Source organism: Scleropages formosus, chromosome 9, assembly GCF_900964775.1.
Source record: "Scleropages formosus chromosome 9, fSclFor1.1, whole genome shotgun sequence".
Classification (NCBI taxonomy): domain Eukaryota; kingdom Metazoa; phylum Chordata; class Actinopteri; order Osteoglossiformes; family Osteoglossidae; genus Scleropages; species Scleropages formosus.
In genome coordinates this window covers 7827693-7850457 of record NC_041814.1, presented here as the reverse complement: position 1 = coordinate 7850457, position 22765 = coordinate 7827693, and the positions used below count along the sequence as shown (strand labels likewise).

Here is a 22765-nt window from a genome sequence, read left to right as displayed (position 1 = left end):
AAATAGACTGCAGAGTATGTGCCAATTGAATGTTAATTTTAAATTTGTGTAAATTTTAGGACATTATTCTAATTGTGAGGGGGTGCGGTGGCGCAGTGGGTTGGACCACAGGCCTGCTCTCCAGTGGGTCTGGGGTTCGAGTCCTGCTTGGGGTGCCTTGCGACGGACTGGCGTCCCGTCCTGGGTGTGTCCCCTCCCCCTCCGGCCTTACGCCCTGTGTTGCCGGGTTAGGCTCCGGTTCCCCGTGACCCTGTATGGGACAGGCGGTTCCTGAAAATGTGTGTGTGTGTATTCTAATTGTATGAATGGCTAATTTCCATTTTTGTTCCTTCTAGGAGAAGAAATGAACTGCTTAATGAAGTCAAGAGGTACAAGCCCAGTGTCAGTTCAGTGAAACAGGCACGGATTCTGCTGGTTGGCCCTGTTGGTGCTGGAAAGTCCAGCTTCTTCAACTTCATCAACTCTGTCTTCCATGGTCATATTACCAGCCAAGCTGTGACAGGCACCACTTTAGAAAGCAGCGTGATCCTCAAGGTACAAGGGTTTTGTGAGAAATCAAAAAATGACTGCAAATTATTCCCAGAATAATCATATTGTGTGTATATAACATATCACATTATAATGCTGTTCCAAACCTTGTTTAATTGTCACTTGTGTTTCCAGTTTTGCACTTACCAGATTGAGGCAGGTCAAGATGGTGAACCTCTGCCATTCATCCTGTGTGACACCATGGGACTAGAGGAGGGCCCAGCACAAGGGCTGAATATTGAAGACATTCCTAACATTCTAAATGGTGAAATTGGAGACAGGTACCAGGTAAGGATAGACTTATTAAATGAGGGCATAAGTATTTGGAACGGAGATAAGAAACAGAGGTACTCCAGCCTGAAATTAGAACTAATTTCCAGTGACATGTAACAGATTGCTTTTGGTCAGTTTTTGCAAAAAAGAGAAAAAAAAAAAATCTGATTTAAATTTGAGTGTGCTTTGAGCTTTCTGTATGATACTGCTGTACTGTTTGAGAAGTAGTTTGTAAGATAGGGGGAAAACTGTTCTCTTTTTGATTTATTACTTTTTCCTTTTGTTTAGTTCAATCCTGTATCAGCTTTGGAAAACAGCAAGTCCAGCATGTTAGAACAACTGGAAAACAAGATTCACTGTGTTGCATATTTTCTTGAAATACCCAACATACCACTTATTCCAGACACTCTGCTGGAGAAACTTTGTGCAATTTGAAAGAAGTCAATAAATTTAGTAAGTCAATATGATTATGCAGAGAAGTAGGGGCGTGTGGTCAAGTGTGTCCTCAAGTCCTGAGTATTATATAATATTCTGATTTTGACGATAGATTGTGATACAAGTTGGGGCTTACTGTACTGCACTGTAAAAACATTGCATCCAAGGAAACACAGCTACCTGTAACTGAACTGTTTAGGGTAACAAAAGGCTAAAAATATCCAGTTGGCCTGAAGAAGGGAGAGAGAAATGAAAGCAGAATGAAACTACAACACATCACATCAAGGTTTCACTCATGGGTCTTCCTTTCCTTTTGGTGCCTATGTCATACAGGACCAGTGTTGGGTTTATATTTATAGCTTTAATGAACAGTCACCTGTCCACACAAAGTGCTGTAAGATGTGTTTTAATGGAAAAAGGAACTAATAACTGAACAATGGAAAAGCTACGTTCTTTTCACTACATTTTAAGCCTGACTTTTGTGAGATTGATATCAGAATCAGAATCAGAACGAGCTTTATTGCCAAGTATGTTCGCACATACAAGGAATTTGTCTTGGTGACAGGAACTACCACAGCACAGACAGAATGACAGTGACAAGACACAGATGAGAAGATAGAGTATGTGAGCAAGGGATAAAAAATATTTAAAAATATAAAGTACCCAATATACAAAAATAGTACAAAAATAGTCGCTAGATACAAATGCAAGGGAGTGTAAGAGAAATGTGATAAATAGTTATAAATATAAATAGCATTATGTATTGCACGGTTTACTCTCTAGGGGAGAGATTTAGGTGTTCATGAGGTAGATGGCCTGAGGAAAGAAACTTTTCTTATGCCTGGCTGTCCTGGTGCACAGTGCTCTGTAGCGCCGGCCAGATGGCAAGGGTTCAAAGAGGAAGTGGCCTGGATGTGAGGGGTCTAGAATGATTTTGCTCGCCCTTTTACTGACTCTGGACGAGTGCAGTTCTTGGAGAGCTGGGGGGGGATGTGCCGATGATTCTTCCAGCAGTCCGAACTATCCGCTGCAGTCTTCTGATGTCTGACTTCGTAGCTGAGCCGAACCAGACAGTTATAGAGGTGCAGAGGACGGACTCAATGACTGCAGAGTAGAATTGCAGCAGTAGCTCCTGTGGCAGGTTGAACTTCCTCAGCTGACGAAGGAAGTACAACCTCTGCTGGGCCTTCTTCACAATGGAGTCTATGTGGGGCTCCCACTTCAGGTCCTGTGAGATGGTGGTGCCCAGGAACCTGAATGACTCCACTGTTGCCACAGTGCTGTTCATGATGGTGAGTGGGGATAATGCTGAGGTGTTTCTCCTGAAGTCTACGATCATCTCCACTGTTTTGAGCGTGTTCAGCTCCAGGTTGTTATGACTGCACCAGACAGCCAGCTCTTGGACCTCCTGTCTATAGGCAGACTCGTCGCCATTCCGGATGAGGCCGATGAGTGTGGTGTCGTCTGCAAACTTCAGGAGTTTGACAGAGGGGTCCTTCGCGGTGCAGTCGTTGGTGTACAGGGAGAAGAGCAGTGGGGAGAGCACACATCCCTGGGGGGCTCCAGTACTGATTGTGCGAGTTTCGGATGAGAATTTTCCCAGCCTCACTATCTGCTGCCTGTCTGTCAGAAAGTTGGTGATCCACTGACAGATGGAGGTGGGCACGGAGAGTTGGGTTAATTTGGACAGGAGGAGGTGTGGGATGATGGTGTTGAAGGCTGAGCTGAAGTCCACGAACAGGATTCTCGCATAAGTCCCTGGTTTGTCCAGATGTTGCAGAATGTAGTGCAGTCCCATGTTGACTGCATCATCCACAGACCTGTTTGCTCGGTACTCAAACTGCAGGGGGTCCAGCAAGGGTCCAGTGATGTCTTTCAGGTAGTCCAACACCAGTTTTTCAAGGGACTTCATGACCACAGACGTTAGGGCGACAGGTCTGTAGTCATTAAGTCCTGTGATTTTGGATTTCTTTGGGATGGGGATGATGGTGGAGCGTTTGAAGCAGGAAGGAATTTCGCACATCTCCAGTGATCTGTTGAAGATCTTTGTGAAGATAGGGGCCAGCTGGTCAGCACAGGTTTTTAGGCAGGCCGGTGAGACACCGTCTGGGCCTGGTGCTTTCCTTGTCTTCTGTTTGACGAAGACCCGACGCACCTCCTCTTCGCAGATCAAAGGTACAGGAGGGGGGGAGGTGGGGGTTACTTGAGTTGTTAAGTGATTGGTGGAGAGAGGGTCTGAATGGGTGTAGGGTGTGAGACAGGGTTTATCAAACCTGCAATAAAACTCATTCAGATCGTCGGCTAGTTGTTGAGTTGACACGGTGCCGGGGGGTGGTGTCTTGTAATTTGTGATGTCTTTCATGCCTTTCCACACCGACGCAGGATCGTTGGCTGAAAACTGTTTCTTCAGCTTTTCAGAGTAGTTTCTCTTAGCCACTCTGATCTCCTTTGCCATAGTGTTTTTGGCCTGTTTATACAAGACTCTGTCCCCGTTCTTGTAGGCGTCTTCTTTGGCCTGACGAAGCTGTCTGAGTTTTGCAGTGAACCACGGTTTGTCATTGTTGTATGTTAAACGAGTCCTGGTAGGGATGCACATATCCTCACAGAAACTGACGTATGATGTTACAGAGTCTGTGAGCTCATCCAGATCGCTAGCAGCAGCCTCAAAAACACTCCAGTCAGTGCACTCGAAGCAGGATTGTAAGTCCTGCTCTGCTTCCCCAGTCCATCTTTTAACAGTCCTTATTACAGGTTTAGCTGATTTCAGTTTCTGCCTGTAGGTCGGTATAAGATGAACCAGGCAGTGATCAGAGAGCCCCAAAGCTGCCCGTGGAACAGAGTGGTATGCATCCTTTACCCTGGTGTAGCAGTGGTCCAAAATATTACTGTCTCTGGTGGGACATGTAATATGCTGTCTGTATTTTGGCAGTTCACGGGAGAGATTTGCTTTATTAAAGTCCCCGAGAATGATTATAACAGAGTCCGGGTGTTGTTGCTCTGTGTCAGTGATCTGGTCGCCCAGCTGTTGCAGCGCTGCGTTCACGCACGCTTGCGGTGGAATGTAAACACTTACGAGGATTAACGAGGAGAACTCCCGCGGCGAGTAGAAAGTCTTGCAGTTGATGAAGAGCGCTTCTAGGTCGGGACAGCACATCTTCTTCAACGCTGTCACATCTGTACACCACCTTTCGTTGATGTAGAAGCATGTCCCACCGCCACGTGATTTCCCCGCTGATTCCGCGTCGCGATCCGCTCTGAACAGCTGGAAGCCCGGCAGATGTAGCGCGCTGTCCGGAATGGCTTCATTCAGCCAGGTTTCCGTGAAGCACAGAGCAGCAGAGTTGAAAAAGTCCTTGTTTCTTTGGGACAGGAGGAAAAGTTCGTCCATTTTGTTGGGTAGGGAGCGGAGGTTCGCCAGATGGATACTAGGCAGCGCTGTTCTAAAGCCGCGCTTTCGGAGCTTGACAAGCGCGCCGGCTCGCTTTCCGCGCTTGCGCGTCTTGGAGCGCTTGGAGCGCTTGAGCAGCGCCGCTGCACCTCCGACTACAATGTCCAGCAAAACGTCAGAATAGTCGAAAACCGGTAAAATGTCGGGTGGTGTGTACTGCCGAATGTTCAGCAGTTCTTCCCTGGTAAAACTGATAGTCGGAGTATAACTAAAGACAGGGCAAACTAACAAAAACAGTAAAACAACTGTGGAGCTCCACACCGAGGCGGCCATCCGCGGCGCCATCATGCGTATCATGTATGCTTTATTTGTGATATGTGCTTTATTATACAGATGCAGCCATAATAAGGAAAGTGACATTGTTAGGTACAATGGTTCACTTGCCATATGTAAAATTACATGAAGTGCTATTTACCACCTCAGCTCCTGGTCACATTTGAGAGACAAAATCCATGTTTCAGGTGTCCCCCAGGTGTTGCTTCTGACCAAAGTGGATCATGGATGTCCCCCCGTAGAGAAAGACGTACGGAAAGTGTATCACAGTGAATACCTGCAAAAAATGGTGAGATTTGCTGTGTTAGTTGAGTGAACTTTGAAAAATGAATGTGTTACAATAGAATTTATTGACCATCTAAAAAAGTTTAAACAGCTGCAAACATCAAAATTAAAGCTTGAAAGAAATTGCACCGAGTTCTAATGTAGAGCCTAGTAATAAATGTGCAGCAGAAACTTTGAGTTAAAAGAGGTTGCTGCAGTTTTGGGGTAAGGGAATACAGCGATTTATTGATTATTGGATTTAATGAGCTTCTACAAGAGGTTTACCATCACGTATTTGCTATAAAAATAAGAACAGCAACATGTTAAATGGACTTTGTGGCTCAAATTTCCAAAAAGGTATCTATGAGCATTGATTTATCTCTAGTAATACATTTTTGAAACTACAAGTTGCAGTCAAAATAATATTTTATGTTTTAAAATGATGTACAGAGAACAGGAAATTACACATGCAGCAAATTTTGGCACCTCTGGACTTAAAGTCCATAGTAGTAATGTACTGACCGCTCTGTGATCACCAAACAATTTCAGATACTGATTTTGACATAGATATTTAACCGACTGTTTTCTTGAGACATTTAACCTCATTGCATTTATTCACAAACGAACTTCACCTTTTCCTTCACCTCAGATCAAGAACGCAAGTGCTCGTCTGGGCATACCACTGCTTTCTGTGTTTCCAGTGAAAAACTACACCCGCGAGGTGGAGCTTCAGCAAAATGATGACATCTTGCTACTTAGCGCTCTTCAGAAAATACTTTCTTTTGCGAACGACTACATGAGGGACATGAATGATGAAAGTGAGTGTTCTTTTTTTAGAAAAAACTTTTATGGAATTTGCCTGAAAAATTTTCAGTTGTACTGAATTTTTTGATAATTGTGCTTCAGCAAAAAATATAATGTTAATAATTGTTTTGAGCAAAATAAAAATGTAAGGGGTCAAACCACAGATGCGCCACACAGCGGGAAAGGGCTGAAACCGCCATGCCACCACGTCCCTCACTTACAAATCAAGTAACAGAAAGTGTCAGCTAAATTAATAATTGTTCTTCCACCTGCTTTATTTGTTCTTCACCTGGGACATTCTGATTGTTGTAGCCACTGCCTACTGTACTGCCTATACAAATGTTATAAATTGGTCTGAGGTTCAAACCGTTACAGTTACTCAATCAGTGCCTTACAGTTTGAGACAGATCACTCTGGTTTCAACTTAAAAATAAACTGTGGCTTGTATTATTTTGTTGTTTTTTTTCTCAGAATTTGGAGGACGTTTGAAGAAACATGGAGGAAAACTGTGTGGAAATCAGAGTACGTGTTATACAATTGCATACCATACAGTGAAAAACCTCTGCAGCCACTTATGAAACAAATAACTTTTCTAATAGACGGAGTTTCTTATTCAGTCCATTAACACATTTTGTATTCTAACCTGAATCCTCTGAGCCTTTACACAAACTTAAATGACTTAAATCATTGTGAAACACCAGCTTCTTTCAGGGAGCAGAACGTGTTGCATATGGTTATTTATTTGTTTATTTCATGTTCCTGTTTTTGTTCCTTCTAGGAAAAAGAATGAGCTGATAAATGAAATCAAGAGGTCCAAACCCAGTATCAATTCAGTGAGTCAGGCACGGATTCTGCTGGTTGGTCCTGTTGGTGCTGGAAAGTCCAGCTTCTTCAACTCCATCAGCTCTGTCTTCCATGGTTATGTTACCAGCCAAGCCATCTCAGGCAATTCTGGTGATGGTGTGACAACCCAGGTACTCGAATCTTTCAAAAAGCAAACACACGAAAGCAAACTCACAAAGTAGCTCATCTTTAATGCATTAAAACTTGTAATATATGTTTTTTACTGAACTGTGTCTATAGCCATGTCTGTATATAGTCTTCACCCACCCAATACTTATGATGCTCACTTTATTTTGAAACATCTCATAGTAATACTACTTAAAATAATTTTGAAACATCACCTTTGCTTCCAGCTTCTTTCTTTCAGGATTAAAGCAGGCGAGGATGGTAAGCCACTCTCATTCATTGTGTGCGACACCATGGGGTTGAAAGCGGCTCCAGGTGAAGGAGTGCATGTTGAAGACATTTGCAACATTCTGAAGGGGCATGTTCCTGACCGGTATCAGGTATGAATAATGCATTTAATATGAATATGATTAGCTTTAAGTGTAACCTAAAACTCAGAACATTGTAAGCACTGAAAATTAAACAAGGAATTTTAATGCATTGTTTTTATTTGAACATTTAAAAGTTTTGCTCAAACAGTGTTTTTTTCATCATGAATGCTCATATTAGGAGAACTTGTACTAACACTTTTAATTTGTAATTAAAAAATTTGCATAATAAGGTTTTTAACACACATTAATGGGAAATGCCATACGAGACCAAAAATTTCAATTCAAAATATGAGCCTTAGTTATTTTGAGCTCCACACAAGGTGAGCAGCCTCTCCCTCATGCGTATTGTGGCTTCTCACATGCACCTCAGTTTTTCTCATAACTCTGTGGCCACTTGCAAACACCTCTGAGAAATCTTCTGTCCTGTGTTTTATGCTTTGAGATTCCCTCATGGTGTAAAACTATCGTTTCTCATAAATCCTAAAACAAATTTAAAAATGAAAGTGCTAGGAAATGCCAAAGAAAACCTTTACCTATCAATATAAAACTTCAAGCAAAAAAAAATAATTGTCTTGAAAGACAATATCAGTATGAATCAAACTGTTATACTTTGATTGGCTCAGCAAAATGAGGTACACAGCCTTAGGAGTTCTTACAGTTATTACAAGAATTGTTCTAATAAAAATAATCTTTATTTTACATCTTGAAAGCTGTGTTTCAAAGTGCTTTACAATAATTTTCAAAAATATATAGGGTACAACTCTACAGCAAAGAAATGTAAAATAAATATTAGCATTTAACACACACACACATTTTCTGAACCGCTTGTCCCATATGGGGTCGCGGGGAGCGAGAGCCTAGCCCGGCAACACAGGGTGAAAGGCTGGAGGGAGAGGGGACACACCCAGGTTGGGACGCCAGTCCGCTGCAAGGCACCCCAAGCAGGACTCGAACCCCAGATCCAGCAGAGAGCAGGACCCGGTCCAGCCCACTGCGCCACCGCGCCCCCGCGCCCCCCTAGCATTTAACATTTATAGCAAAAGAATAACAGAATCAATTCATCTGTTAGTTTTAATCACTTGTACTCATACAATGCAGGGTATCAGGTGGTTCAGAGTCTATCCTGGAAGCAGAAGCTGTGATGTTCACTCTTATTTGAACAGTTATTTTACTCTGTAAACAGTAGTTTGGTGTGTGAACATAACTAACACTTGTCCTGCTAATGGTGCAGTTATATTTATTACAGTATATAGAACTACACAAATCACAGCCTTCATTCTCTTGCTTTCTGCTTCCCTATCTTTTCTCATTCTCTGTATCTCACAATCTCTGGTAACCATACCATATCCCCTCTTTCCTTTTTTTTTTTTTTTAAATCTGTGACTATCATACAACTGTATTTATTCCATACCAAGTCACAGGAAAGTATTAGCTGTAAAAAGAAATGAATGATATGGAAATGGAAATCTTTCCATTCTGACATCGAAACATGAAAATATATACATAGCAGCTCAAATGTTAGTTGTGTCTGTTTAAATCACTTGCAAATATCACCTCATTTCTACTGGTCTAAGTAACTTTCGGCACAGAAACAAAATAAGGCAGTTTGACATTTGGAAAGCCATGCAGGTCCTTTATTTTATAAGTGTCTTTATAACAAGCAGTTTTCTTGATAACCTGCTCATTTCTGGTTGTGATTTCACTTTTGGATAAAACTTTTCTGCCTTTCCTGTGGAGATACTTTCCACCGTCTGAGGTAGTTGTACTTTCTGTTGATCGGAAAGTTAATTGTTGTCAGCATATTTTATTCGTATACAGTGACACATCATTTGTGTCTTATTGATGGGACATCCAGATCAAAGTGCCTCAAAGTAGCCAACACACTGAAGTGAAACAGTTTGTACATAACCATAAAACTTCTTTCTCAAGAAGTCTGCTTAAGTTTAGCTCCATGTCCACTAGTGTTGACCAGTTCTAATCACTTTCTGTGTCTGTCACCATTTTTATCTCTTGGCCATTTATTTGAACAGTTTCTTTACCTTCAGGGTCAATGGAGAAGACAAATTCACCTGAGATGAAGAAGATTTTTTTAACTGTGCTCACTGGTTTTTCCAGTCATATTTCAGTTTTCTCCTGTCCACACAAATGAGCAATAAACCACTTTATCACACATTCTATGTAATATAAAAGGGCTCAGAAAAGCCATTATTTTTCCTGTATAATTCTTTGTGTTGCTCTCAGTGATTCATTCCTTTTTCCCTCCTCTATCTTTAGCTGAAAACAACATCACCCTTGAAAGAAGACGACCCTCAGTTGGACAAATCAGCGAAACTGCAAAACAAGATCCACTGCGTAGTATATGTGATAGATGCCTCTAAAGTCACAGACATGCCTGAGCAGCTGATGAAAAAAATTGATGCTATTCGACAGAATGCCAATGAGATTGGTAAGTTGGGAACAATTATTGTGAGAAGTGAGGGCTGTTCCATATAAATTTTTAATTTCTGACACCGAACCTGTGTTTTAACAGTTTACGTCACCATTTCAAATACATAATATTTGGGTGGCAGCAGGTGGGACAAAAGCACAGCGAGTATCGCTGCTGTCTCACAGCACCTTGCTGGTGGAAGAGGACATGGGTTTGATCCCCACTCAGTCTGTGTGGAGTTTGAATGCTCTTCCTGCATCTGTGTGGGTTTCCTTCCACAGTCCAAAGACAGGCTGTTCAGGTTCACCCATAGTGTGTGAGTGATAGAGAGAGAGTGTGTGTGTTCCACTGATATATGGATGAATGACCCATTGTAAGTAGCACTCTAAGTCACCTAGGTGTGTGTACTGATAACATGACATACAGTTTGTAGGAAGTTGCTGGAGGAAGGCATCTGCTTAGTGAATAATTGTAAATAGCCCTTATAATATAAATTTCATGGCCAAATGTCTGAAGATCAAAAGACAATTTCAAAGTATTTCTTCTGAGAAATGCCAAATGTTTTATAAAAAGTGGGTTTTTGTTTCTGTTTTTTGTAATTAAAAAGGATGCTTGTTTTACTTTTCGTAAGGAAAAAATAGGCAAATTTTCCCACAAATAAAGTTTTGAAACACTTGATACAAAAAAGAAACATAGGTTTCTTAATTTATTTTAGGCCTGAATTCGTTTTGGGGCGTGTATACAGTCCTTCACAGGTGTAGGCAGTATTAGGAAATTGTTGGGAATAGTTCTAAAATGAATTTAAGCAAATAAGAACTCTGGTAGTTGATTTTTATGTGTGACAAATTACATGATTTCAGGAGTCCCCCAGCTACTGATCCTGAGCAAAGTGGATGAAGCATGTATTTATGTGGAGAAGGACATACAGGATGTGTATCGCAGTCCATATATAAAAAAGAAGGTGAGAGTTACTATTTTAGAGGACTGGTTATTGTATTCTGAACTTTGTAAAATGTAATGGCTGTGTTACAATTACAGTATATTTTTTTGCAACAACATCTGCTAATATTGCAGAGATTTTGGAGTCTTGTAATATTCATTAATACATTTAATAAGGGTCACTGTGGAATTACTGTGGGCAAGGTTTTTACAGTTCATCTTTGAGTGTTTCTGTGAATGCTTTAGAGAAGTACTGTCCAACTCTTGGCCTGCAAAGTAACATATTGCAGATATTCTATTGAATCAAATGGTAATACAGTTATAGTTAGACACCAACAGTGCGAGCAGACAGTGGATCTGCTGTCCTCAGTTGGGGTTCCATTGGAGTGTGAGGGAAATGTTCAGCTGTAAGTTAGTCATCCTTAGTGGTAATATTTTTGTTTTGTTTTTCATACGCTCTGATTCTGTCACTGATAGCTCTTTTACTTTATTGCTAAACTTGGTTTTGAATCGTAAACAAAAACTTTCTGACAAATGTAGCACATTCAAAGTAACTCACACAAACCTGTGCTTCTTTACTGGGAGACAGTATCTGATATTAAAGGAGACAAAACACATAGTGACTTTATATTCCAGCTGCATTGCAACATGTGTGACAAACCACTCCTTTTTTAAGGACATCATTCTAATGCTAGGTAGGACCCCCCTGCCTTTGTCCTCAGAACAGCCTAAATTCTTAATTGCATGGATTCAACAAGGTCCTGGATAGATTCCTTAGAGATTCTGATCCATGTTGACAGGATTGTATCACGTTATTGCAACACATTTGTTAGTGTATTCATGCTGCAAATCTCCTGTTCTTCCACATTTCAAAGATGCTCTGCTGTATTCAGATCTGGTGCTGGGGAGGCCACTGAACAAAACTGAACTTATTGTCATGTTCATGCAAATGCTATTTTATACATACATGAAGTTATAGACACACACACACACACACACACACACACACACACACATTTTCCAAACCGCTTGTCCCATACGGGGCTGTGGGGAACCGGAGCCTACCCGGCAACACAGGGCGTAAGGCTGGAGGGGGAGGGGACACACCCAGGACGGGACACCAGTCCGTCGCAAGGCACCCCAAGCGGGACTCGAACCCCCGACCCACTGGAGAGCAGGACCCAGTCCAACCCCACTGCGCCACCGCACCCCCCCTTTGGAACAACAGTCTGCTCCAAAAATGTAAGACTGTAACTGATTTAAAGTAGATTAAAACTTAAACTTGATTTTTTTTTATTTATTTCACAGTGGAAGAGGGTACCCCTCAGACAATTAAAATCATTTTACTGGTGATTATAGAAGTATTTACACAAGACCTTCACCTTTTCTCAGATCCATGAGGTGAGTGATCAACTGGGCATATCAGTGTCTTGTATATTTCCAGTGAAGAACTACAACCATGAGACTGACCTGGAGGAGAACTGTGACATCCTGCTGCTGAGCACTCTTCAGCAAATTCTCCATTTTGTAAACAATTACTTTGACAATATCTATGACTAAAACAATGATTTGGATATTAAGCATAGCATTTAATTCTAACATGTAATTTTCACACTAAACTAAACTAAAACTGATTTTATACTGTTTTGGTTTTGCATTCCATTATGGGTAGTCTAATGTGATTCTTTGAAAGTACCTTGTAATAATGGTGAGTAGCTATATAGAATTATTTAACCATTTTTACAGCTGGGTAATTTTTTTCTGAAACAATTCAGACATGAATATGTCTTTGATGTGTTTCAGAATTGCTCTCTCACAATTGAAATTGCTCAAATAAATCCTCTGCTAAAGCACATAGTGTTAACTTACAATTATTACACCATTTAAATGCACACACACACACACACACACACACACACACACACACAGACAGACAGGCTGAAGCCACTTGTCTCAAATGGGGGTCACAGCAAGCCGGAGCCTAACCTGGCAACACAGGGTGTAGGGCTGGAGGAGGAGGGGAGGCACCCAGGACAGGGCACCAGTCTGTCACAGGGCAATCCACGCAGGACTCAAACCCCAGACCCTCTGGAGTGCAGGCCCTGGCCAAGCCTGCTGGACCACCGCACACCCCCTTTGAGTGGGGTCACAGTGAACCGGGGCCTAACCCAGCAGCACCTAACCAGGGGGGGAATGGGACACACCCAGGACAGGATGCCAGTCCAAAGCACCCCAATTGGGACTCAAAGCCTAGACCTGCCAGAGAACAGGACCCATCTAAACCTGCTGCGCCACCATGCCACTGCACCCCCAAAACCTTTAAACAGCTTTCTAATTTTTACTGGAACAATTCATTCATTCATACTGTAACGACCCGCCTTACCATGTTTAGGCGGGAAACTTGTTAAATGTAAATAGTTGCATTGTGGGGAAACATGTGGAACGTAAGTGTGCATCCACTGGGGGCACTTCCGGGGGGAATGATGGAGTGACTGTGTTTGCTAGTGTCAGGAGAGAGCCTGTAGCTGCTAAGCAGGCTGCAAAGGCTGGCTAGAGACACCGGTCCTAGAGGAAACGGGATCCTCAGACCAAGAGCATTATTTCCCTGGTGTTGGTGTTCAAATAAATAGTTTGATGTGAACGCTGCCTCTGCATCTTTCTTCACCCCATCCAAACCCACAGCACCGCGCGCCTCATTGGTGTCAGAAGTGGGAAGAGGCAGGACGATGAGAGGCTGGAATTGGGAGCAAGTGAACAGCGAAGACGTAAGGGGAAATTGGCGCGAGAACGAAAGCCAGCGGGACAGAAGAACAGCGTCCGACGTAAAGAGAGCATGTGACGGTGGAGGTCGCTGTGGTGGAGCTGTTGCCGGGCACGGGTGTCCAGGGGGATCCCGGGGAAGCGCACGCTGTGACGAAGATGGCAGAAAAGAGATGCGAGGTGCCACTGGAGATGGGCGAGCAGGTTGAGTGGGGTCTCCCTGCACCCATAGAAACTGCGGCAGAAGAAGGCAGCAAAACAGCACTGCTTTCCTGAGGAGGTAGGAGGACGTAGAGCAGTGTGCCTCGTCTGTAGACAGGCAGGGCTCCGTGGCGGAGGTGAGCGAACCCACCAACGCGAATTTGTCCGCGGCGCAAGATTCTTTCATGCAGAAAGCGTCCAGCCTGCCTGGAGCCCCAACGAGCTATTTAAAGTTAGAGCGGCATGGCGGAGGAAACGCCGCAAAAGGAGGGTTGCGCAACGAGGAGCAGCTGGTTTTACGAGCGTCACGGCAGGCTCGGCGTGTGGCGAAGCGACAGAGAAATGAGCGGCAAGTAGGGCGGCTTGCCCTCCCCGGTCCTCCTCCGAAAGGCGACTGAGCAGCAAGGCGTGCGGAAAGACGACCAGGGCTGCAAGGCAGATGTTCACCCCCGACGACGGAGCTGGAACAGCGTGGAGTGGCTACAGAGACTCGACCTGACGGTTCCGTGCAAGAAGGTCGGCAAAAACCACAGGGGCGCCACCAAGTACGTTTTGGTTTTTTAACAACATACCCCAATGGCTGATTTTAAAATGTTAACTCTTAACGTCAGGGGGTTAAAAAACAAAGTAAAAAGAACTGCTTGTTTTACCAGTTTGAGTCCTATGCCTTCAACTTGTGTTTTTTGCAGGAAGTCCACCTCTGGGACCAGCGGAACGTGACTCTCTTCTCTCAAGAATGGAGGAAGGGTGAGTCCTATTGGAGCATAGGTGGCGTCCACTAAACAGGCGTGGGAATACTTTTTGGGGACCGCGCCTTTGAGAAGGTAAGGCCTTTCATTGTTCATGCCAGCCAAGTGTTGGGGGTGGACATCACGTGGAGGAATTTGCACTTATGTGTTCTGTGCAACTACGCTTTGGTGGAGGTCAAGTCCTGCCTCGCTCTGTTTGACGAGTTGGTCCCTCATTGTGTGACTGATAGACATTTAATAATAGGAGGGGTGTGGTGTCCGAAAGGAAGGTACACAGTTCTTTGGAGGTTTCACTGAAACAAAGCACTGGAACACTTGAAGGGTGTAAATAAAAGAGTTTATTAAGAACAGTAGCTCGTGTCACAAACTCACTTCACACCGCGGACCCTCATCTCCTTTCGCGCGAAAAAGCCCGCGTTATATATATAGTGCCGCTAATAACAATTCCCGCTTCACTTATGAAATAACCAATGACAATTATCCTTTGCCAGCTTACACCCTATAGGGTGGCAGGAACCTTTCTTTTACAAAACTCTCAATGATTCGTTCTTGGTGTAAAACACCACAAGGGGACTTCAACATTTTTCTTGAGGGGAAGGATGACGCCAGTATCAAACATTTTAAAATCTTTATTAGCAGTTTTAACCTCACTGACGGTTTTAAGAAATGCAACCCCACCGATCCGGGTTTATCTGGCGCAACAGCCGCAGTGCCTGTAGTCGTTTAGATTACATTTTAGCATCGCCCTCCATTACTTTTAAGAAGGTTCTTTTAACTGCCCAGTGGCCCATGGACCATATGATGGTCGAAACCACGATTTCCACCTTGGCCTCGACCCATGGCCGGGGCTACTGGAAGATGAATATTGAAGTTCTACAAGAAAAGGAGTTTAGAGACCTTTTTTATGAGAATTTTTTGTTGTGGCAGGATTCAAAGTTTGTCTCCTTACAGATTTTGACACACATGCTTTCTGAAGCCACTTGTCCAAGCCAGGGTTGTGGCGAGCCGGAGCCTAACTCGGCAACACAGGGTGCAAGGCTGGAGGGGACACACCCAGGATGGGATGCCAGTCCATCACAAAGCACCCCAAGCAGGACTCGAACCCCAGACCCGCCAGAGAGGAGGATCCAGCCAAACCCGCTGCGCCACTGCTCCCCCCAGATTTTGACCCTCATTGCAAATATTGGATGTTATTTTAAGGTGTTCAACCAAAATGTAATGTTCAATAAAGGGAACCTGACTGAATGTCACACCCCCCTCAGCGCAATGAGGGACACCTGCGGCGGATCAGGGAGTGACCACATGAAAGGATGCTCCAGAGCACACAGAGACATTCTCTCTCGCTTACGGAACTTACCTTTGCTCTCCTGTCTTCCCTGATTCCTCATCCTTATCCTCATCCTCGACCTTCCCCCTCCTCATCCTTGTTTCCCCGACCCTTCTCCTGAATCGGCTTGACTCTCTGGTTACACGGCTCACTGCTTGTCTTTGGATTACGCCTCTTGGATTCTCCCTTGGATTTCGTCAGCACATTCGTGACCCTTTGCCTGTTTCTTGACTATGTCTTCCGGCTTAACCCTTGAAAACCCTGCCTGTGCTCTGCACCTGAGTCCGCCGCTCCGACCAGGGGAAAACCCCGTGACAAATAATTTTTTTTTTATCAACAAAGTTATCCAACACCAGCAGGTGTTATATAAAAAAATTGCCCCTTAGTTGAATAAACCCAATTAAAGGAATGATGTTCCCCGATTGAAAAAGCCAGGTTTGCTCAATACAAATCTCACTTATTTCATTCTTTACCATGACAGTCTGGCTGGGATGATCAAGTCTTGTAAATAGCTGAGAGCAGTTGTATTGATGCATTTGTAGACCAAAACCAGAGTCTTAAATTTGATCCAGGCTGCTATAGGATGCCAATGCAGAGAAACGAGTAGAGGAAACACACGAATAACAGGAATAATTTAATACACATTCATAGAAAAAATATATTAAAACGTAAGTCAGTGATTTTGATAGTGTTTAGGTCAGCAGAGAAGGCCTTGCTGGCCCTGACGGTTCGCCACTGGCAGATGCCCCCTGTGGCATCCATGACAGCAAGTCTGTTGTACAATTCTGTTTTCCAGCCCTATACAACCCTTCAAAGTCAAATGGCTGTATGGCTAAGAACTACCTTGTGATCTTAGCATTTCAGTCTTTCATGCACCCAAACCTGGAAAGTGCTCTGTGATCGGTTTCTAAAACAAACATACATCCCAGCAAATAATATTTAAAAGAGTTCATTGGTCTGGCTTTATGGCAAGACATTCTTTCTCAGCAGTAGAGTACTTACACTCCCTTGGAAAAAGTTTAGGGCTTATATAAGCCACAGGTTGCAAGTGTCCAGGTTCGCCCTGTAACAAGACTGCTCCCAGGCCTCTCTCAGATGCATTTGTTTGCACTGTGGAGGGCTGATCACAGTCTGGACTAAGCAGCACAGGCTCCAGTGAGTCCTTTAACTCCTTAAAAGCAGCTTCGCAGTCAGACGTCCATTGAACTTTGTTAGAATGGCACTTCTGTGTCAGTTCTATCAGTGGTGCCACTTTCTCTGAGAAATTTGGAATGAAGCGCATACACCACCCCACAAGTTCCAGGAATTAACTGACCTGCTTTTTGGTCGCTGGCCTCTGTGCAGACATTATGGCTTCCACCTTCACCACCTGAGGACGAATCACCCCGCGGCCCAGCACATAACCAGTGTAGGCAGCTTCCTCCTTAGCCAAAACACACTTCTGTGGGTGGATGGTCAAACCTGCCTACTTTATCAGGGACAAGACATGTTGCAGATGGTGTAGATGCTCCTCCCAGCTACAAGTATAGATGTCATCCAAGTACAGTATACTGCTGCAAAGCCCTCTGTGCCTTTAAGTACATGGTCCATTAGCCTTTGGAATGTTGCGGGTGCCCCATGAATCCCAAATGGCAAAACTTTAAAACCGAAGTGCTCAAAAGGAATCCCGAATGCTGTCAGCTCATGGCTATCAGCAGATAAGGGCACCTGCCAATAGCCCTTGCAAAGATGTAATGTACTGAGAAACTTGGCCTTACGCAGATGTTCCAAGTCATCAACCCTTGCAAAACTGCAACATTTTGCACGTTAACCTTCCTGAAGTCCAGGCAAAACAGCAGACTCCTGTCCTTCTTTGTAACCAAGATGGTGGAGCTGTTCCATTCACTGTCCAATGATTCAGTCACCCCTGACTGTTGCATCATTTCCAGCTCCTCTTTGAGCACTGCCAGTAGGCATTCGGGCACCCTGTAGGATGGCTGTTGCACTGGCTGTGGGTCCTTCAGGTGGATACGATGTTCCACCAGCTCCGTACGTCCTGGTCGTTCCATGAAGAGGTCATCGGGCAAGATGTTCTGCAGTTCCTGCTGACTCTCGTTTGAAAGATGGTTCAGGTCCAATTTGTAGCACTCTCCACCAGCTGGCAAGTACTGCTCACTGTAGTCTACCTCCTCCTCAATCACCTGGACGAGCATAGATTCAGCACCAGTCTCTGGTCGCTGGATTCACTTATTTAGCAGGTTAACAAGAAGCACTTGATGTTGTTTGCATTGACCAGGCATATGAACTTCGTAGGTCACCTGGCCCATCCTCCTAGTCACCTTAAATGACCTCTGCCACTTTGCTAAGAGTTTGTTATCTGAACTAGGCAATAACTGCGAGAGTGGACAGATTGATCCGCATTGTTCCTCTTCAAGCTGAGGTTCAACTATCGGCCGGAGTCTCCTCTCCAGCACCCCGGCATAGACTTTTCCAGGGAGGCTGAGAAGCATGATACCCCGATGGTTGGCACACACTCTCCGGTCCCCTTTCTAAAAGATAGGGACCACCACCCCAGTCTGCCAATCCAAAGGCATGTCCCCGAGGTCCATGCAACATTGCAGAGGTGTGCCAGCCATGACAGCCCTACAACATCCAGGGTTCTCATCCACCCCCAGTGCTTTGCCACCGTGGAGCTTACCAACTACCTCAGTGACTTCCACCAGGGAAATGGACTCTGACAGCCCGGAAGCCTCTGGCCCTGACTCCTGGAAGGGAGGCATATCTCGGGTTTAAGAGTTCTTCAAAGTGCTCCTTCCACCTCCCGACAATGTCCTCATCAGAGGTCAGAGTTTATTCACTTCTTCTGAGCACAGCCTGAACGAAGCTCCTCCGACCCCTTCTGAGCTGCCGGATGGTTCTCCAGAACCTCTTTGAAGCCCACCGATAGTCGTTTTCCATGTCCTCTCCAATGTCCTGGATTTTGCTTCTGCAACTGCAGTCGCTGCTGCCTTTTTCACCTGCTGGTACCTGTTTGCTGAGTCAGGAGTCCCCAGAGCCAACCAGGCCCTAAAGGCCTCCTTCTTCATCTCGACGGCTTCCCTCACCACTGGTGTCCACCAGCGGGCTCTCGGGTTGCTGCCCTGGCTGGCACCAACAAGCTTTTGGCCACAGCTATACGTGGCTGCTTCTGCAATGGAGTTTTGAACAGGGTCCATTCAGACTCCATGTCTGGAGGAGGGCTAAGGTCTGGTGGTGGCCGGGGTGTCCTGTCACTGGGGAGTTGTGCGCCCACTGCAGGAGGGAAGGTTGGAGCCAAACTGGCACATATTCCTTACTTTCCGGTTTCTCTGTGGGTCGGGGGTCCTCTTCTTAGGCCGCTGCAGCTCTTCCTGGAGCTACCATCTTACTGGAGCCACCACTCAATGTTCCAGTAAGATGGGAGCGGGCAGAGCCCTCTCCGGTTCCCAGCCATGAACTCAGGACAGGGCGTCTGCTTTGATGTTCTTGGACCCCAGCCTATAAGCCACTGTGAACCGAAACCAGATAAAAACAAGGCCCAGCGTGCCTGCCAGGGTTCAGCTGCCATGCCTTTTGCAGGTATTCGAGATTCCTGTGCTCTGTCAGCACAAGGAACGGGTGTGCAGCGCCCTCCAGCCAAAGTTGCCATTCCTCCAATGTTAATTTAATGGCCAACAGTTCCTGGTCCCATATGTCATAGTTGCGCTTGGCTGGAGTCAACTGCCTCAAAAAGTATGTACGGGGTGGAGTTTTGAGGGATTACCCTGTTGCTGTGAGAGGATAACACAAACCCCTACCTCCGAGGCGTCCTCCTCCACTACGAACGGGAGCGATGGGTCTGGGTATTGCAGCATCGGCGCCATAGAGAACCTCTCCTCGAGGGTCTGGAATGCCGCCTGGGCCTCCTCAGTCCATGCCAGCCTCGTTCCCTTTCCCCACAGCAGTGCCGTCAGCGGAGCTGTCACCAAGCTGAAGCCCCTGATTAACCTACAATAAAAGTTTGCGAAACCCAAGAAGCGTTGCAAGGCCTTGACAGTTGTATGTCGGGGCCAGTCCAGCACTGCCTGGAACTTGTTTGGGTCGATGGCCACATCGTCGGCCTTTAGCACAAACCCGAGGAAGGAGACCTGTTTCTGATGAAATACACATTTCTCTCCCTTGTTAGACCGGTTGTCTAACAACCTACGTAGAACCTGCCTCACCAGGCGGATATGCTTGTCCATCATCTGGGAATAGATGAGGATGTCGTCCAGGGACATGAGAACTCCCTTGTTTACTAAGTCCCCCAAAGCATGATTAACAAAAGCCGGGAACACAGGTGGCGCATGGGATAGGCCGAACGGCATGACCAGGTATTAATAATTCCCTAAGAAGGTGCTAAACGCGGTCTTCTACTCATCACCCTCTTGAATCCGGATGAGGTTGTAGGCGCTGCACAGATCTAACTTCGTAAACAATCGAGCCTTGTGGACCTGTTCTAATGCAGCGGTGATGAGTGGCAAGGGGCGAGGGTATTTCACTGTGACCGCGTTCAGTCCTCGATAGTCAATACAAGGCCGCAGCCCTCTGTCCTTTTTTGTAATAAAAAAGAATTCATCTGCTGCTGGGGAGGTGGACGGTCTAATGATCCCAGAGCCCAAGGCCTCTGTCACATACTCCTGAAGGCCTGTTGCTCGTGTAATGACAGAAGGTAGATCCTGCTCCTAGGGAGAGTCGTGCCCGACAGCAGATCAATTGCACAATCCCAGGGCCTGTGCGGGGGTAAGGTAGCCACCTTACTCTTACTGAACACCTCAGCTAGGTCCTGGTACTCTCTTGGCACAACAAAAGCCTCGGATGCTTTCGGGATCTCCACTGAGGTGGCCTGACAGGGTAGAGTCAAGCGAGTGGTGGCGCACTGTGGTCCCCAGGCCACTAACCTCTCCTGGCTTCTGGAGAAGGCCAGGTCGTGCTTCGCCAACCACGTGAACCCCAAAATCACAGGTGGCTCCAGGGAAAGGATCAGATAGAACGCGAGATCCTCTATGTGACACGCCCCAACCCGGACTTGCAACGGCACTGTCTGTTTCTCCTCTACTCCCACACCCAGCGGCTGCCTGTCCAGGGCACTAATCCGGCATGTGATTTTGCAGTCTCGCACTGCAATGTTGTGTTACTGGGCGAAGGTCGATAATACTGGGCGTCCATTAAATAGTTGGCAGCCCCTGAATCCACTAGTGCATGAGTCTGTACCTGAGAGGCCCCCCAGGACGCCTCTAGGAGTACCGTGAGCTGTGTCTCGATGTGGAGGGTGGCACTCGTCTCTGCTCCGTAGCTGGGCTTGCAAGCAGGTTCTTTCGCAGGGCAGTCTGCTCGGAAGTGCCCCGACCGTCCACAATACAGACACAGCTGGCCCCGGAGCCGCTGCTGTCTCTCTTTGTGAGAGAGACACCCCTGTCCCAACTGCATTGGTTCCAGGGCCTCAGGAGGCATTGATGTCTCCCACGGGGGTACCCTGGGACAGGGCAGATGATCCCGTGCGAGACTATCCACCATGATTGCACTCTCAATAAAACGATCCAGGGTTGAGTCCTCCCCTCGGTACGCCAATTCAGCCTGGATCTGAGTGTGCAGCCCGTGGTGGAAGGAGGTTAAAGGGGCAGCCTGGTTCCCGCTGCTTTTCTCTGCCAGGGTCTGGGATTCTGGAGAATAGGCTGCCACGGTCCGATTCCCCTGTTGGATCACCATCAGGCGGTCGCTGGCCGAGCGCGCTGACAGTGGGTGATTGAACACAACCTGGAACTGCTTTAGGAAGTGCTCATAAGTGGTGGGCTTCTGCTTGTGCCAGACCACTATAGCCCAGTCCAGCGTGGGTCCGGTTAGGAGCGCAATTAAATTCGTTATTTTACTAACATCTGAACTATAAACGTGGGGCTGCCTCAGTGGAGCACTAACTCCCCCCGGCTCAAGGAGAAGGCCAGGTAAGATAAGTCCTCGGCACTTCTCAGGCAAGCTGTCATACCTTTCAGGCGTGGCCAGCCAGGGGCCCGTCGCCGGGAGACACGGGATGATTTCTGATGACGCAGGGGTTGCAGCAGAAGCGGTCGCTGGCGCTCTCATGGCGACCGGTTCAAGTACCATGGCGGGTTTGGAGACCGGCAGCTTACGCATCAACTTTTGGAGCGTCTCCAGGATCTGCCACAGGGTCTGATCGTGGGCGCTGAGCAGGGCTCTCTGCGTGGACACCGCATCTGGCTGGCGCTCCAGCTCTGATGGGTCCATGGATAAGGCAGATTCTCCTGTCATGCAGAAGGGGCTGGAGACTTGGATGGACCCAAGTGTGTGTCGGCTTTATTTCAGGACGGGTTTTCTAGGACAGATGAAAACAGTGGTCAGGGACAGGCAAGGGTCGTACAAGGCTCAGACGTCGTTACACAGGTGAAGCAAGACTCAGAGTAGTCAGGTGAACAGGCGAGGGTCAGAAGCCAGAAGATCAGAACACAAGCATGCACAAGTCAAAGAGTAACACTGATTCTGTACAATCCACGCAAGGAGGCATTTGCAAGAATCCGTGGTGTTGTGCAGTCACGGAGCTCCCTTTATACCGGGTCTCACCAATCAGCTGCAGGTGTTGCCTCTCTACTTGTTCCAAGGGGCATGACAATCATAATAATGAACGATGTTTTAACTTTTGGTATTGCTTAAACGTTTTAAGATTAACTTAGTTCCAGTTAAAATAACGTTTCAACTGATCGCATTTATCTTCAGTGGAGCAGTGTTTTATTTACTATAAAGTACTGTATATACTCAGTCAATTTAAATATGAAAGTAAAATGCAGCGGCACAGCGGGCTTAGCTGGGTCCTGCTTTCTGGTGGGTCTGGAATTCGAGTCCCACTTGGGGTGCCTATTGATGGACTGGCGTCCTACCTTGGATGTGTCGCCTCCCCCTTTCAGCCTTGCGCCCTGTGTTGCCGGGCTAGGCTCAAGTTTGCCGCAACCTTTCAGAAAGTGTGTGTAT

At 45.9% G+C, this 22765-nt stretch overlaps 3 protein-coding genes across 3 annotated transcripts in view; all 3 read left to right on the top strand.

Moving 5' to 3' along the window:
- The first annotated feature begins 491 nt into the window (after positions 1–491).
- LOC114911262 (interferon-induced protein 44-like) lies at positions 492–1362 on the top strand. The gene is made up of 3 exons (XM_029254741.1): positions 492–534; positions 664–816; positions 1090–1362. The coding sequence occupies exons 2-3, from the start codon at positions 730–732 to the stop codon at positions 1234–1236; spliced, it is 234 nt and encodes a 77-aa protein (XP_029110574.1). The 5' UTR covers positions 492–534; positions 664–729; the 3' UTR covers positions 1237–1362.
- A 3608-nt stretch (positions 1363–4970) lies between these two features.
- On the top strand, positions 4971–12292 carry LOC114911268 (interferon-induced protein 44-like). Its single transcript, XM_029254799.1, has 7 exons — positions 4971–4981; positions 6497–6547; positions 6804–6999; positions 7222–7374; positions 9640–9811; positions 10654–10754; positions 12125–12292. Exons 1-7 carry the CDS (start codon positions 4971–4973, stop codon positions 12290–12292), a joined length of 852 nt encoding a protein of 283 aa, XP_029110632.1.
- A 1225-nt stretch (positions 12293–13517) lies between these two features.
- Positions 13518–22765, top strand: part of LOC108934051 (uncharacterized) — a 62922-nt gene continuing 53674 nt past the window's right edge. The window contains exons 1-2 of the mRNA XM_029254742.1: positions 13518–14238; positions 14383–14517. The gene's annotated coding sequence lies outside the window, so the exon portion shown is untranslated. The remainder of the gene's footprint in view (positions 14239–14382; positions 14518–22765) is intronic.